Source organism: Balearica regulorum, chromosome Z (genome assembly GCF_011004875.1).
Source record: "Balearica regulorum gibbericeps isolate bBalReg1 chromosome Z, bBalReg1.pri, whole genome shotgun sequence".
Taxonomy (NCBI): Eukaryota; Metazoa; Chordata; class Aves; order Gruiformes; family Gruidae; genus Balearica; species Balearica regulorum.
The window spans coordinates 7978301-7990690 of NC_046220.1; the positions used below are offsets into that span (position 1 = coordinate 7978301).

The 12390-nt window shown below is 40.6% G+C and overlaps 1 protein-coding gene across 4 annotated transcripts in view; it reads right to left on the bottom strand.

The window, feature by feature from the left end:
- Positions 1-6355: 6355 nt before the first annotated feature.
- The window catches only part of RASGRF2 (Ras protein specific guanine nucleotide releasing factor 2), a 133662-nt gene continuing 127627 nt past the window's right edge, over positions 6356-12390 (bottom strand). For all 4 annotated transcript variants that reach the window (XM_075740233.1, XM_075740230.1, XM_075740232.1 and 1 more), the window contains exons 26-27: positions 11826-11894; positions 6356-11092 (exon numbers count right to left, since the gene is read on the bottom strand). In XM_075740233.1, coding sequence (XP_075596348.1) covers positions 11000-11092; positions 11826-11894 — 162 coding nt within the window. In that variant the 3' untranslated portion in view covers positions 6356-10999. The remainder of the gene's footprint in view (positions 11093-11825; positions 11895-12390) is intronic.

Below are 12390 nucleotides of genomic sequence, written 5' to 3' on the forward strand. Positions count from 1 at the left end.
CTTCCCCCCCCCTCACTTGTTAATTCATGACATTAGTTCCTGACTCTTTGTAAAGGCAGAGGGAGACTGAAATGTGAAATGTAAAAGGAGGATATCTGAAGCCTCCCATTTAGAATTGCTATAGCTACGTACTGGTAAAGTACTGGACGAAATAACAAGCGATGGCTCGCAAAGCAAAAAAGAATAATCAATTATTTCATGCACCTAGCTCTGCTCCCACCAAAGCTGAACATTTATCGAAGCTGACAGAGGAGCACAGAGGCCAGTACTGTGCAGCTTTTAAAAATTCCAGACTTTAAAATGTTTTTTTCCTTTATACATTTAATATTCCTTGAAATATACATAGCCATTTCCTAACCCCAAATCTCAGATTTTTGAAACTTTGTGAAACATAGACATCTCTCCCCCAAAATGTCATGACTTGTTTGGATTAATGAGAGCCAGGTATGCCCACCATAATTAAAAACAAAGTAGCCACTCCAGATCAATGCATCTGGACTACCAGGTATTTGAAACACACCCTCTTTAGCACATCTTCTTTTGATCAACCCAACACTATGTTTCTGGTATTGATAGGAAAAAAAAATCCAATCTTTTGAGGTAACATGACTGCAGAAGTGCGAGCACAAGAAATCCGCCCATGTGCAGGAACTGAGGTGGGTACCTCATTTCAAATTTTGGACTAAAGACTGCCTTTTTCATGAAGCCCTTGAACGTGCATAGACCTTCACCTCGAAGTAGATGATACCATGAACTGAAGTGCTTTGCTGGCTTACACAGATGTTTAAACTATTTGCCAGCTCAGAGCCTGGAAGAACAGAAGATGCAAACAAAACTCAGCCTGCTAGCTAACATCGCTAACACTGCTAACACCTGGTGAACAGTGTTAGCAAGCTCCCCTGTAATTTCTGAAGAATATATCATTAGTACTTAAAAATAGCTTGGTCTTACTATTGTTATTTGATCTATTTTGTGAGGAACTCGGCTACAGAAACAGTTGGGAAGCTAAGAACCATCCATAAATAATGCCCTATTTTCATCTCTATCTAACCTAAATATTTATGTGAAATCTCCCAATTAAGATGCTGTCTTAGTTTCAGTGCTTGTGCTGGGGAGGTAGCAGTAGCTGAGTCTTAATTCAATTGCTATTGATATTAATGCCATCTGTCCCTGTACAGGGAGTTCTGCTGAAATTCAGCAATAATTTGTTCCCATTGGAGTTTGTTGTGGAAGTGGCTGAACAGAGAAGTTACCTATACTGACCAGACAAAGGTAATTTTGTTTTATGGGAAGGCCTTTCTGATTAGCACATTTCTTTCAAAGAAAACGTCTATAAAGTTGAATTTCCATATATGGGAAATGATTTATTAGTAATCAAAGGAATCAGGAGAGAAATTATAAGCCTAGTTATTCTTACTTAGTACATGTATCAAATTAGGAATTAGAGGATGCTGTGTTTGTTCCGAAGAGCTTGCAAGGACACCAGTCACTAGCTCTCCTGATGTTTGAGTCAGAGTTGTGCTATTGTACAGCTGCAAAGAGCCCCTATCTACAGCATACTTAGAGCTAGCAGTCAACTTGCCCCTGATGCAATGGCAATCACTGGTTTTCAAGTGTGATGGGCCTTTAATTCTTGAGATTCCTAAAATGTGGTGAAGCATACCATCTTGGTAACAAATATAAGTGTTTACCAAATGGTTACCAGACCTCTTACTGAGATTTCACTGTGACTGTGGATGTTCAAAATCCACTTACATAGAGTATATGCAGTCACTGAGATCTCAAACTGGAAAAACATTCCATTTTGAGGTTGCATTCAACCACTTACATCCCACTGAAGTTGATAGAATTTAAGCAAGTACTTTTTGTTGAGCATAGGCACAAATTCACCATGACCAAGTGCTTAAGTAGGCACAGAACAGTCCTTCTAGAGTTATGATTACTCCAAAGAAAGACACTTGAAGGTGCTAATACATGTCTACTAAATAAAGAGCTCAACTAGATCCAACCAACCTGTTAAAAATAACCCCAGTTATTTTGAGTTATTGAAGTTGCTCTTCACAGGACATCCAGCACATACTATAGGAAAGGTTCTCTATAATTAGCAGTGCATTTTCTGGCCAAAGAGACGAGAAAAGTTTTTCCTAAAAATTGAGTTGACCCTTTGGAAAAGCAGGAATATCCAAAATCCTTACAACAGAACCATGTGGGCTTCAGTGCTATTGCGTAAAAAGGGATCCCACTATTTTTGCCAGTTGTGTTGCAGACTGCATTGCACAGTATTGCAATGGATATGTTTTTAATTAGAGTGGCAAGACCAAAGGTAGGAATTGTCTAACGTAGATCACGCTTGTGAAAGGGGCAACAATTCTGTTTCAGACACTTTCAGCCCTTTGAAAAGTTGCTTTTGCGTCACATTTTGGTGAAGCTTTTGTCTCATTTAAAAATGAAAAAGACTAGTTGTATCTCACTGAAATGCTATTGTCTTTCAATATTCAGAACACAATTACAAACAAACGTTACTGCTTTACGAGAGGAGTCTTTGACATCCTCTGCTTTCTGACCCAGCAGAGGATATTAATTCTGTTCCCCCACTGCTGCTGCAGGGACAGCCACTGCTGCTGATGGAGGCACACAATCCAGTAGACCATTGCTTTGTCCTCAAAACACATCCCAACTACTGATCTGGATCTCTAGTACTAGCCTTTCCACAGATAGAATTCTTACTGCCCTCCTAAAATAGTACTGAAAATGCAGAAGTTAATTAAAATTACCAAAATGGCAAAATTAATCAGTTCTGAGATTGTGATTGTCAGGGAATTCAAAAGAGCAACGACTAGAGAAACACAGCCAACAAACATTCAGATATGTTGAACTCTGGACACTTTCCCTCTTTCCACCATGCTGATCCAGCATTTTTTGTCATGGAAACTCCAGCAGGTATGGTCAAAGAAGGAAGAAAACCATTCTGTTTCAGATGGGTCTCCCATTGGAGATGAAATTTTAACAGTAAACAAAATGGAATAAATAAAACATTTAGATTTAGAGCAGAACAGAAAGCATTGATAGGGCTTTGTGTCTCCTCTGTCTGGAAGAGTTACTACTTTTGATTTATGTGCAATATATCTTGGATCTAGACATGATTTATATATATTATCCCCAATCTGTATAAATGAAGAGCTTCCCGGAAGAGTAGTGGGAGAGAACACAAGCCTTTAGTAATAATTATTGCTCTGTTTATGACCCATCCATCTAGGCATGTGCACACCATGAGCATTAGTATGGGAGGGTGGTGTCTGATTCAAAGGGGCTTACACAGTGCAGTTGCTACCTCAAGGAAAACAGATTTCAAATGGCTTCTGCTACTACACGTACCAACTCACAGATGCAGGGTTGGCTCCAGTAGTCAGGGAATTGGAACAAACACCAGTGATAGTTTCAGTCCTCTTCAAAACTAGAAATTTCAAGCAAAAATCCACTCTTCTCAAATTTTACTTCTTCTGGGCTGTGCACAGATAGGGCCAGAACATTCAGACATAATTTTCAAGGCATAATTCAGACTTCACAATTCTCACTCATTATCTTTGCATAATCAGTCAAGACCAATTGCAGTTTTTTCTTCACAGATCTGAGGATTTTGAACAGCCTGTACCAGCTAGCTTCCCGCTCTTTCTTCATGATCAAGATAAAAAATGGCTGTGTGCTGTCAGATTTCCTCAGAGAGTTCATCATTTCAGTGAGTCTATCATTTTACAGAGTATTTAGTTGTTTTCTTGCAACATACTAAAAAGTAGAAAATAGCCACCCCCCTGCTAAACACTTCTTAAACAATAATCCATGATCTTACTGTGTAAGAAGTTCAACAAGGTGAAGTGCAAGGTCCTGCACATGGGTTGGGACAATCCCCAGGCAATACAGACTGGGGGATGATGGACTGAGAGCAGGCCTGAGGAGAAGGTCTTTGGGATACTGGTGGAGACAAAATTGGACATGCACCAGCAGTGTGCACTTGCAGCCCACAAAGCCAACCGTATCCTGGGCTGCATCAAAAGAGGCGTGACCAGGAGGTCGAGGGAGGTGATCCTGCCCCTCTACTCCACTCTGGTGAGACCCCATCTGCAGTACTGTGTCCAGCCCTGGGGGCCCCAGCACAGGACAGACATGGAGCTGTTGGAGCGAGTCCAGAGGAGGGCCACAAAAATGATCAGAGGGCTGGAGCACCTCCCCTATGAGGAAAGGCTGAGAGAGTTGGGGTTATTCAACTTGGATAAGACAAGGCTCCAGGGAGACCTTACAGCAGCCTTCTAGTACTTAAAGGGGCCTACAGAAAAGCTTAGAGGGACTGTTTACAAGGGTGTGGAGTGATAGGACAAGGGGGAAAGCAGGTAGATTTAGACTGGACACAAGGAAGAAATTTTTATGATGAGGTTGGTGAGACACTGGAAGAGGTTGCCCAGAGAAGCTGTGGCTACCCCTGGATCCCTGGCAGTGTTCAAGACCAGGTTGGATGAGGCTTTGGGCAACCTGGTCTAGTGGAGGGTGTCCCTGCCCATGGCAGGGGGTTGGAACTAGATGATCTTTAAGGTCCCTTCCAACCCAAACCATTCTGTGATTCTACGATCCTATGATGATAACCTTAGGGAAAGATGTAAAGCCAGCCAACTCTTTCGCATAAGGCTAATGAAATGATTTAAAGTGTGGGGAAAACAAAATTATCCTGTGCTACATTTAAACACAGCTGCTTGGCAGCTAGGTTGATTTTTTTTTCTTGCATTGAAAATATGTGACAACTTCAAGAGTAAGTTGCTCTCAGTCAATTTCAGTCTTTATGTGAAACACAAAAAAATGTAAAAAGATTGCAGAAAATGTGACTGCAAGGTCACAGAATACTGAATAGATGCTGATTTTAATATGTCACTTGCTTTATCTCCATCTTAGACAGACCTGATGTGGCATCTTTCTATCTTAAAGAAATTATCCAGTTCAACAAAGGGAAGCAGTAAACAGTGATTAAAGCAGATAACAACATCTGTTTTTGTAGTCTTAAACTCTAATAACTATTTTGCTTCAACTTGCAAGTCATTTTTTCTCCGTGTGACTTGTTTTCCTATTGCAAAAAGAGGGACATACCATACAAAATGTTGTCTGTGTCTACTTGGATATAAAATGTGGCTATACTATTTCTTTAAATTCAGGGCAGGACACCAGCCAAGAGAAGGCTAGGGATGTTTAGACAAAACTCCAAACAACAGGATAAAGAATTTAGGGACAGTGTTATTTACTTGCAATTTATATAATTCACTGCCTTTTGCCTAAAGAAACATTCTATTGAAACAGGAAGTCCTTAAACACCTTCAGAAATTATATTTAAACTCCATCCACTGGTACCTTCCTACAGAGGGAAATAAGGTCTGGAAGGGGAGAGGCTTTCCTCAGCTGAAGGTGTTGTGTGGCTGGTTTAGTTTAATCTGTTACATATCTTAGTTAGTTCTTTATGCTGTACACCTCACAGTGGATCAGCATTTCTAGTTGTGTATGAAGTAGGCATCATTCTCTGTTCCATCTTAAAATCAGCATTATTCCCAATGATGCCCACAGCAGCTGCAATGCAGCAATACATCTGGAGTTGTGTGTCCAGTTCTGGGCTCCCCAGTTCAAGACAGACAGGGAACTACTGGAGAGAGGCCAGTGGAAGGCTACGAAGATGATGAGGGGACTGGAGCATCTCTGGTATGAGGAAAGGCTGAGAGAGCTGGGTCTGTTTAGCCTGCAGAAGAGAAGACTGAGAGGGGATCTCATCAACACTTATAAATATCTAAAGGGTGGGTGTCTAGAGGATGGGGCCAGACTCTTCTCAGTGTTGCCCTGTGACAGGACAAGGGGCAATAGGCACAAACTGGAACACAGCAAGTTCCATCTGAACATGAGGAAAAACTTCTTCATTTGAGGGTGACTGAGCACTGGGACAGGCTCCCAGAGAGGTTGTGGTCTCTTTCTCTGGAGACAGTCAAAACCTGCCTGGACATGATCCTGTGCAACCTGCTCTGGGTGATCCTGCTCTAGCAGGGGGGTTGGACCAGATGATCTCCCTTCCAACCCCTACCAATCTGTGATTCTGTGAATCTGTGAATCTATAAGCAAAGAATAAAATGCAGTAATTCGACCATTCTTTCCAAGTAAAGAGACCCAGAATTTTCTCTGATTTTTGCCCTTTGTATTAATGACTTGTCCCTTCTGCTCCCATGTTTCTCTGAAAGACTCAGTAATTTGGGAGTAGATTTAATTATTCACCACTGGGGGGGTGGGGTGGTAAAAAAATAAACAGATACCGGTAAGGACTCTTGACACTCAGGAGAGAAAAGAACATTTATTTAGCATACAGGCACAACACCCTGCCCGATATGCGTTACTAACGATACAAAGCAGTAACTTCAAGTCAAAAGCCACGTTACAATACATGCAAACCATCTGGATTTTGTACTAAGTAACACATCAGATATAGGTACATCTGTCAAATAACCACACATCTATTCTCCTAAAGAACAAAACTTCAGAGACTATTTCACAAGTAAAGGTACCACAAAACAACCATAGTTGAGCAGCATATTGGACACAAAGCATCCTACACAGAAACATTTGACCTTTGGAGGCAAAAGCTGTAACAGGCAAATAGCTGAGAGCCAGATCCCCAAATACTTACTTATGAAAAGCTCTCAGTGAAGCCTAAGGTATTATCAGAATGAGGTCTGAAGGATTTTGCCCTTAATGAGAAACAATTATGAGTAGGTAAAAAGGTCTCTACTGGTGATAATTTTAAATCACTTATCTAAGTTTAATGTTGCTGATAAGAGTGAAAGGAGGAAAAACTGAGTATCAATACAAATAAAATAATGTTTTTGTAAACCTCTTAAAATAAATAATGATTATGAAGGAAAATTTGGGATAATGAACATATCCTTAAGTCAAAATAAATGTGGTTAAAGTTAATAAATACTTTAAATAGTTAAGTTCCTTTTTTATCTTACAGAACAATAATCAATATTAAGAACTAGGAAAGCAGAAAGAGGATGGAGACCTCTTCTTTAATTTTAAATAAGGGTGATCAGTCCCAGTATCGTCTCTCACTATTAAGCTACATGTTTGTGTCACAGGACTAGCCAAAAGAAAGGGACAGAATATACACTTACTGCCACTGTAAATTCAACAGATCTACTTTTTCTTCCACACGATGACTAATCACAGGCTCAGTCCACTAACAACACTGGTGAATTTAGTGGTGGGAGGAGAGGGACGGGGGGGGGGCAGTGAAGGCTGGGGTGAAGGCAACTCTAACCCCGTACCAGCGTGTGACAAGTGCTCTCTGTCACATGGAAGGGGACGTGTCTGTGCTGCTGCCCAGGCTCCCAGATAACTACGGGCTGAATCTGGGCTGCTACTTATGCAATAAAAAATACTGCAAAACTCCCTTTGGACTTTGCTGGCAAATTTGCTATCCCCAATGCTTCCAGACAGCCTGTACATCCTGAGGCGTTTTTGTCCAGAGGGTGCCAAAGGGAGCAGCCCCTCCAACGTGAGAACTGCTGTCACATCTGACCGGGCTGAAGAGCTAAGAAAGGCAAGTAATAGGCACTTCAGCCCTTCTCTTTCTTACAAATCCTCAATCATCTGCACTTTTTCAGCTCCAACTGCAGAAAAGCAAGTCTGCTCTGCTTCCACACCATAAAATCTATAATGGACAAGATCCTAAAAGACAGCAAGATCCAAATGACAAAGTCCTCACTTGGAGACATCCTCCCTAAAGCAACAGAGGCAAACTGTGGGTATTTTATGACTGGGATTTCTATCTCCATACATTATATGGCTGTAGTGGAGTGGCACAGAGAAGCTGGTAGCAAGGAGCTCCATAATCCCTGTGCGCTGTACAGGGAGATCACTGCACTAGCTGGTTATATCAATGTACTAGGCAAAGCGTCACATAAAGCAAGTTGCTGCTGCCTACTAACTATTGCCAGAGATCAAACACTGAAACACTGCAGCAGTACTGTAGCAGAGGCACTCCGGCCACTTCACTTACATGTGAAGTACACAACCTGACTGCGGGGCAGACATGCTGCTCTACCCTCGCTATGTAGGATTCCTGCAGAACAGCTGTTTCCAGCTCTGACTAGGGTTGCAACACTGGTGAGTGTTGTGGATAACAAGATGCATGCTCATTTTTTTGAGCAGTCACCTCCTGTATTTTAATGAATGCATTGTATCCCCAACCAAAAAGATTAGTCATCAGCACATCAAACATTACTGTGACCATAACCTTTTTTTGGTTTTTGTTGCTCTGAACACAAATGAATTATCTAGTTACTCTAGTGATTCTAATCTAAATTGTGCCACTCACCCAAGAGGTAACTTTTGGCATATAAATAGTATACGCTTTTCCAGAGGGGCTTAACTACCACATTGTCTACTGATTTTAAGATATGAATGCTCAGCACTTTTGAAAAAACCCCATGTCTAATCCTTTGTCTTCCTCTCTGTGCATCTGCAATACTGTAGCACGAGCACAGCACCACCCCTGCATATTGCAAGCGTTAAAATGCGTCAAAAGTTTTGAAACTCTCAAGAACCAATATACACACATAGAATACTAAACAGTGAACTGTGAAAAAAGTAAGATGAAGAATTGTAGCCTGTAACCCCAAGAATATCATTAAAGTTTGGTAAAATAGGTTACAGGCAGATAAAGCAGCAGTTAATAGCATACAACAGAGATGCCAATTGACATTGACAGTTGTTACACATACTCTTTGTTAACAGAGAAACAATAAAACCAAGTTAAGAGATCACTTTTTGGACCACTTTTTTCCTGTTTCTTCATTGCTTCAAAGTGTTTTGGGAAACTACCATATGGTAACTGCTTCTGTATGGAAAATACACAGTAAGCTGGTTTTGTGGTCCAAATAAACCACGCTTCTTCTTTTATTTCTTTTCTTTTTTTTCTTTTTTTTTTACTTTTTAACTTTTTTCTTTTTTTTTTTTTTTCTCATGCATTGGGATGCAAGCAGCTTCTTGTCAGTCATTAGCAAAAAGAACAAGCACATTTTTGACAATAAAAAGCTTCTATAAATAACATTTTCCACATTCATTGCTACAGCAATCATTAGCCAGAACTATTTAAAATGTTTCTGGAATTTCCTTTTCTGTTACTGTCTGCTTTTCTAACAGAGGAATTTTCCAATACTTGTGACGTTTCCTCATGCAGTTATTTACAAAGAGATGGTGCTTGTGGTGAAGAACCTTAATGAATTTTACAGTTGCTAAGGTACATTTATAAATGCTAGCAGTTACACTCAGAACGAATGGAATTTATTGTGCAGCTCTGGGCTGGGCCAGTAATATAATTAAAGTGCAAATAAAGACAAAATCCACAAGCTAGGCAGATCCATTTTTCATTGCCAGCATTAAGAAGCATCATGACTGTGGTAAGAAATGTCAGATCAATTAGGCCTAGGTCACAATCTCTTTCAAACACCTATCTCCCTGAGAGGATTTAAGGGAGGTATACAGCGATATAGCCCTATTCTGCAACTGGCTGAGTATCATTGGAAAAGTAAGGACACTTTTCCAGCCAATTTTTTTCAACAGTGCTAAAACCTGCATTTTTTTACTATCATGCAGTTTAGCTCACTTTCACTATTATGCATTTGAACTCACTTTCCATGCAGTTAAAACAGGCCACTCTTGATCAGGAAAATTTAGGAAATAACAACTAGCTGTAGAAATGACATCTATCTACCTGTTACATCACAAAAGCACAGGCTTTGAAAACATTTACAAACAGCACATTTTCTTAAACATAAGCCCATATCCAAATGATAATAACTACTGCAGATAAAAATATATAGCTTGTGTTTGCTGGCATTCCAAGTTCACCACTGACATGAACAATTTTAGAGCTAAGTCAGTGCTGAATGGCTGAACAAAAACCCAGACATTTTTCAAAGCACTGATTCCACGTAAAACAAAACTGTCACTGCAACTCCTAGTGTTCATTGCTGATCACTACCCGCTGCCAGACCAGACATGTATTTATCTCCACAGTGTGTCCAGAAAGTGCTCTGTAGCCTGACCTGTCAGAAAAGCTGCAGGAGGTGCAGAAAAATAAAGTGCCTTTTCCAGGGCTGTGTGCAACACGACTAACCATCCCAGTCACTACATGTCTGGATTTCTCAAGTCTCAAGCATAGCTCCTAACCTTGTATTTCCCAGCTGAAGCTTGCAAAGCTGGCAACTATTTACAGCTATTCAACTAGTTCATTTGCTTGTCATGCTGCAAATACTCTCATTGTGTATTAATGAAACAGCATTTACAATTCCTTTATAGGTAAAATCAGTCACATTAGAAGACTGACAAGACATTTAAAGAAGGTAACATTTTATAAGGATAGCATTAAATAGCAAGTATTTTGAACAACTGCACATCTGAAGATAGTAGAAGCTAGCTTAATGTTACTCCAACATAGTAGATGACTGTTAAGATCCTGCTTTTTCAATGAAGCTAACACGACACGAGGACACCACTGCAATTACTGCCCCAGTGAACGCATAGTTAGCCATCAACCCAAACCACATCACAGCCATTGTAATCATTTATCTTAATATACCTGAGTATATTGCCACCACTTAAATGTCTCCTTAATTTGTCACTTAAGATGGCTACAATGAGTTCACAGGAAAGTCTCATATTTTCCATTAAATGCATAGTCCCTACTGCAAAACATTATCGTTGCAAAGCAGCAATAACTAAATGCTGGTGGGAAGCATCTTTGCCTTCCACCTTCAATGGTCACTTTTGTTGTCTGACAGGGAAATGCTGTGAGATTTTGTATCTCTTATTGGAAAAGAGAGCCTACATTATTCTCAGTATTTCCCTTACAGTCTTTAGGACTTAGCATGCATTATTTTGTTCACTGTACTAAAGCTTTCTGTAGACTTTGAGGCAAAGCTCAGGCAGGGAGTCTGGGTTCAATCTTCAGGGAAAGCTCATACAAGGTATCTTCGTCTATGATGAGCGTCTTGTCAAGCAAATAGTGAGTGACCTGGAATGGAGAAAACACAGATGATCGGACTGTATGTTACTTCCATAAAAATTTATCTGCTTTCCTTTTCCTCTTCAGCCTATTTTGGATCCTGAGATCTCGTCATATTGTTTTCTTGAGAAACACAACAGCTCGTTTGAATGGTGTAAAGCTGTACCAGCAACACTCTAGGAATCAAGTACGGCCTCTTAGGAATGGGCAAGTCCTTAGCCAGGTTACCTTAAGCCCATGTTGCTCTTCTGGAGTCAGAGGTGAAATCTGCTCTGAAGGCACAGACTGGCTTTGGGCAAATTTTCATTGCTCCCATGAGGGACAAGGGGCAAAGAACTGCCGGATGCACACAGCATCAGCAGATGCTTGACCCAGATCCTGTCCCCTAATCCCAGGATTCTGGGATTCCCTGGGGAATCACACTTCCAACCGGGCAGGGAGAACGCATTTCCCTTTGAAGCTGTTCCCTCATCCCCCAGGCCCATGAAAGCTGCAATCCCAAGAGAGCTTCCAGAGAAGGAGGAAAAAACTTGCTTCTATAAACAGTGTCAAATAAAGAGTTTCTGCCAGGATGAAGGTTTTACACCCCCAGAGTACTTGTCCATATTTCTGTCTGTCCTCTCCTCTGTGTGGGAGCAGAATACATTGATTTTAGCTTTCAAGCACAGCTGTGTCTTAAAACTAATTGCTACCACAGTTTTGATTTCACTAGTAGGTTAACAGTGCCCAAGATGAGCCTTACCTTCTGCTGATGCTCTATGCGGTAGGAGGTTTGCTGGAACTGGCGTATTTCCCGGATAATATGTGAGATCTTTCAAAAGAATACAGATATATGAGTAAGTACAACTGTGTTTTGTCTTCAGCTAAGCCACATAAGGCAAGAATTTTGCATCAAATTATGCAGTTTATCCTGGAAGGAGGGAAGAAAAGGGCAGAGATCATCTCCTAACAGCTTCCAAGGCTATTTTAACTTTCCTAAATTAACCATTTATTGTTCAGTCTCAAGTGAACCACCTTTTCTTTCCACTCCCCATACCGATAACCTCACTTCTCTTTGCCTTGAGTGACTGCTGCAATGTGTAGCCATAAGAAGGGCATTAAGCTGAGATTAGAAGAGAAATTTCCATGCTTCCCTCTGAGGAGTTGTTACAAAGCAACATTACATGGTAGTTGAAGAGAAATCAACTTTAAAATACTTTTTTAGATAGACCTTAGCACACTTGAAGATTGTGATTACTGCTTTCTGATGAATCACTACATTGCTTTAATTTTGGTTATTTCAAAAAGCCTTTTGTTGCTCCTTTACG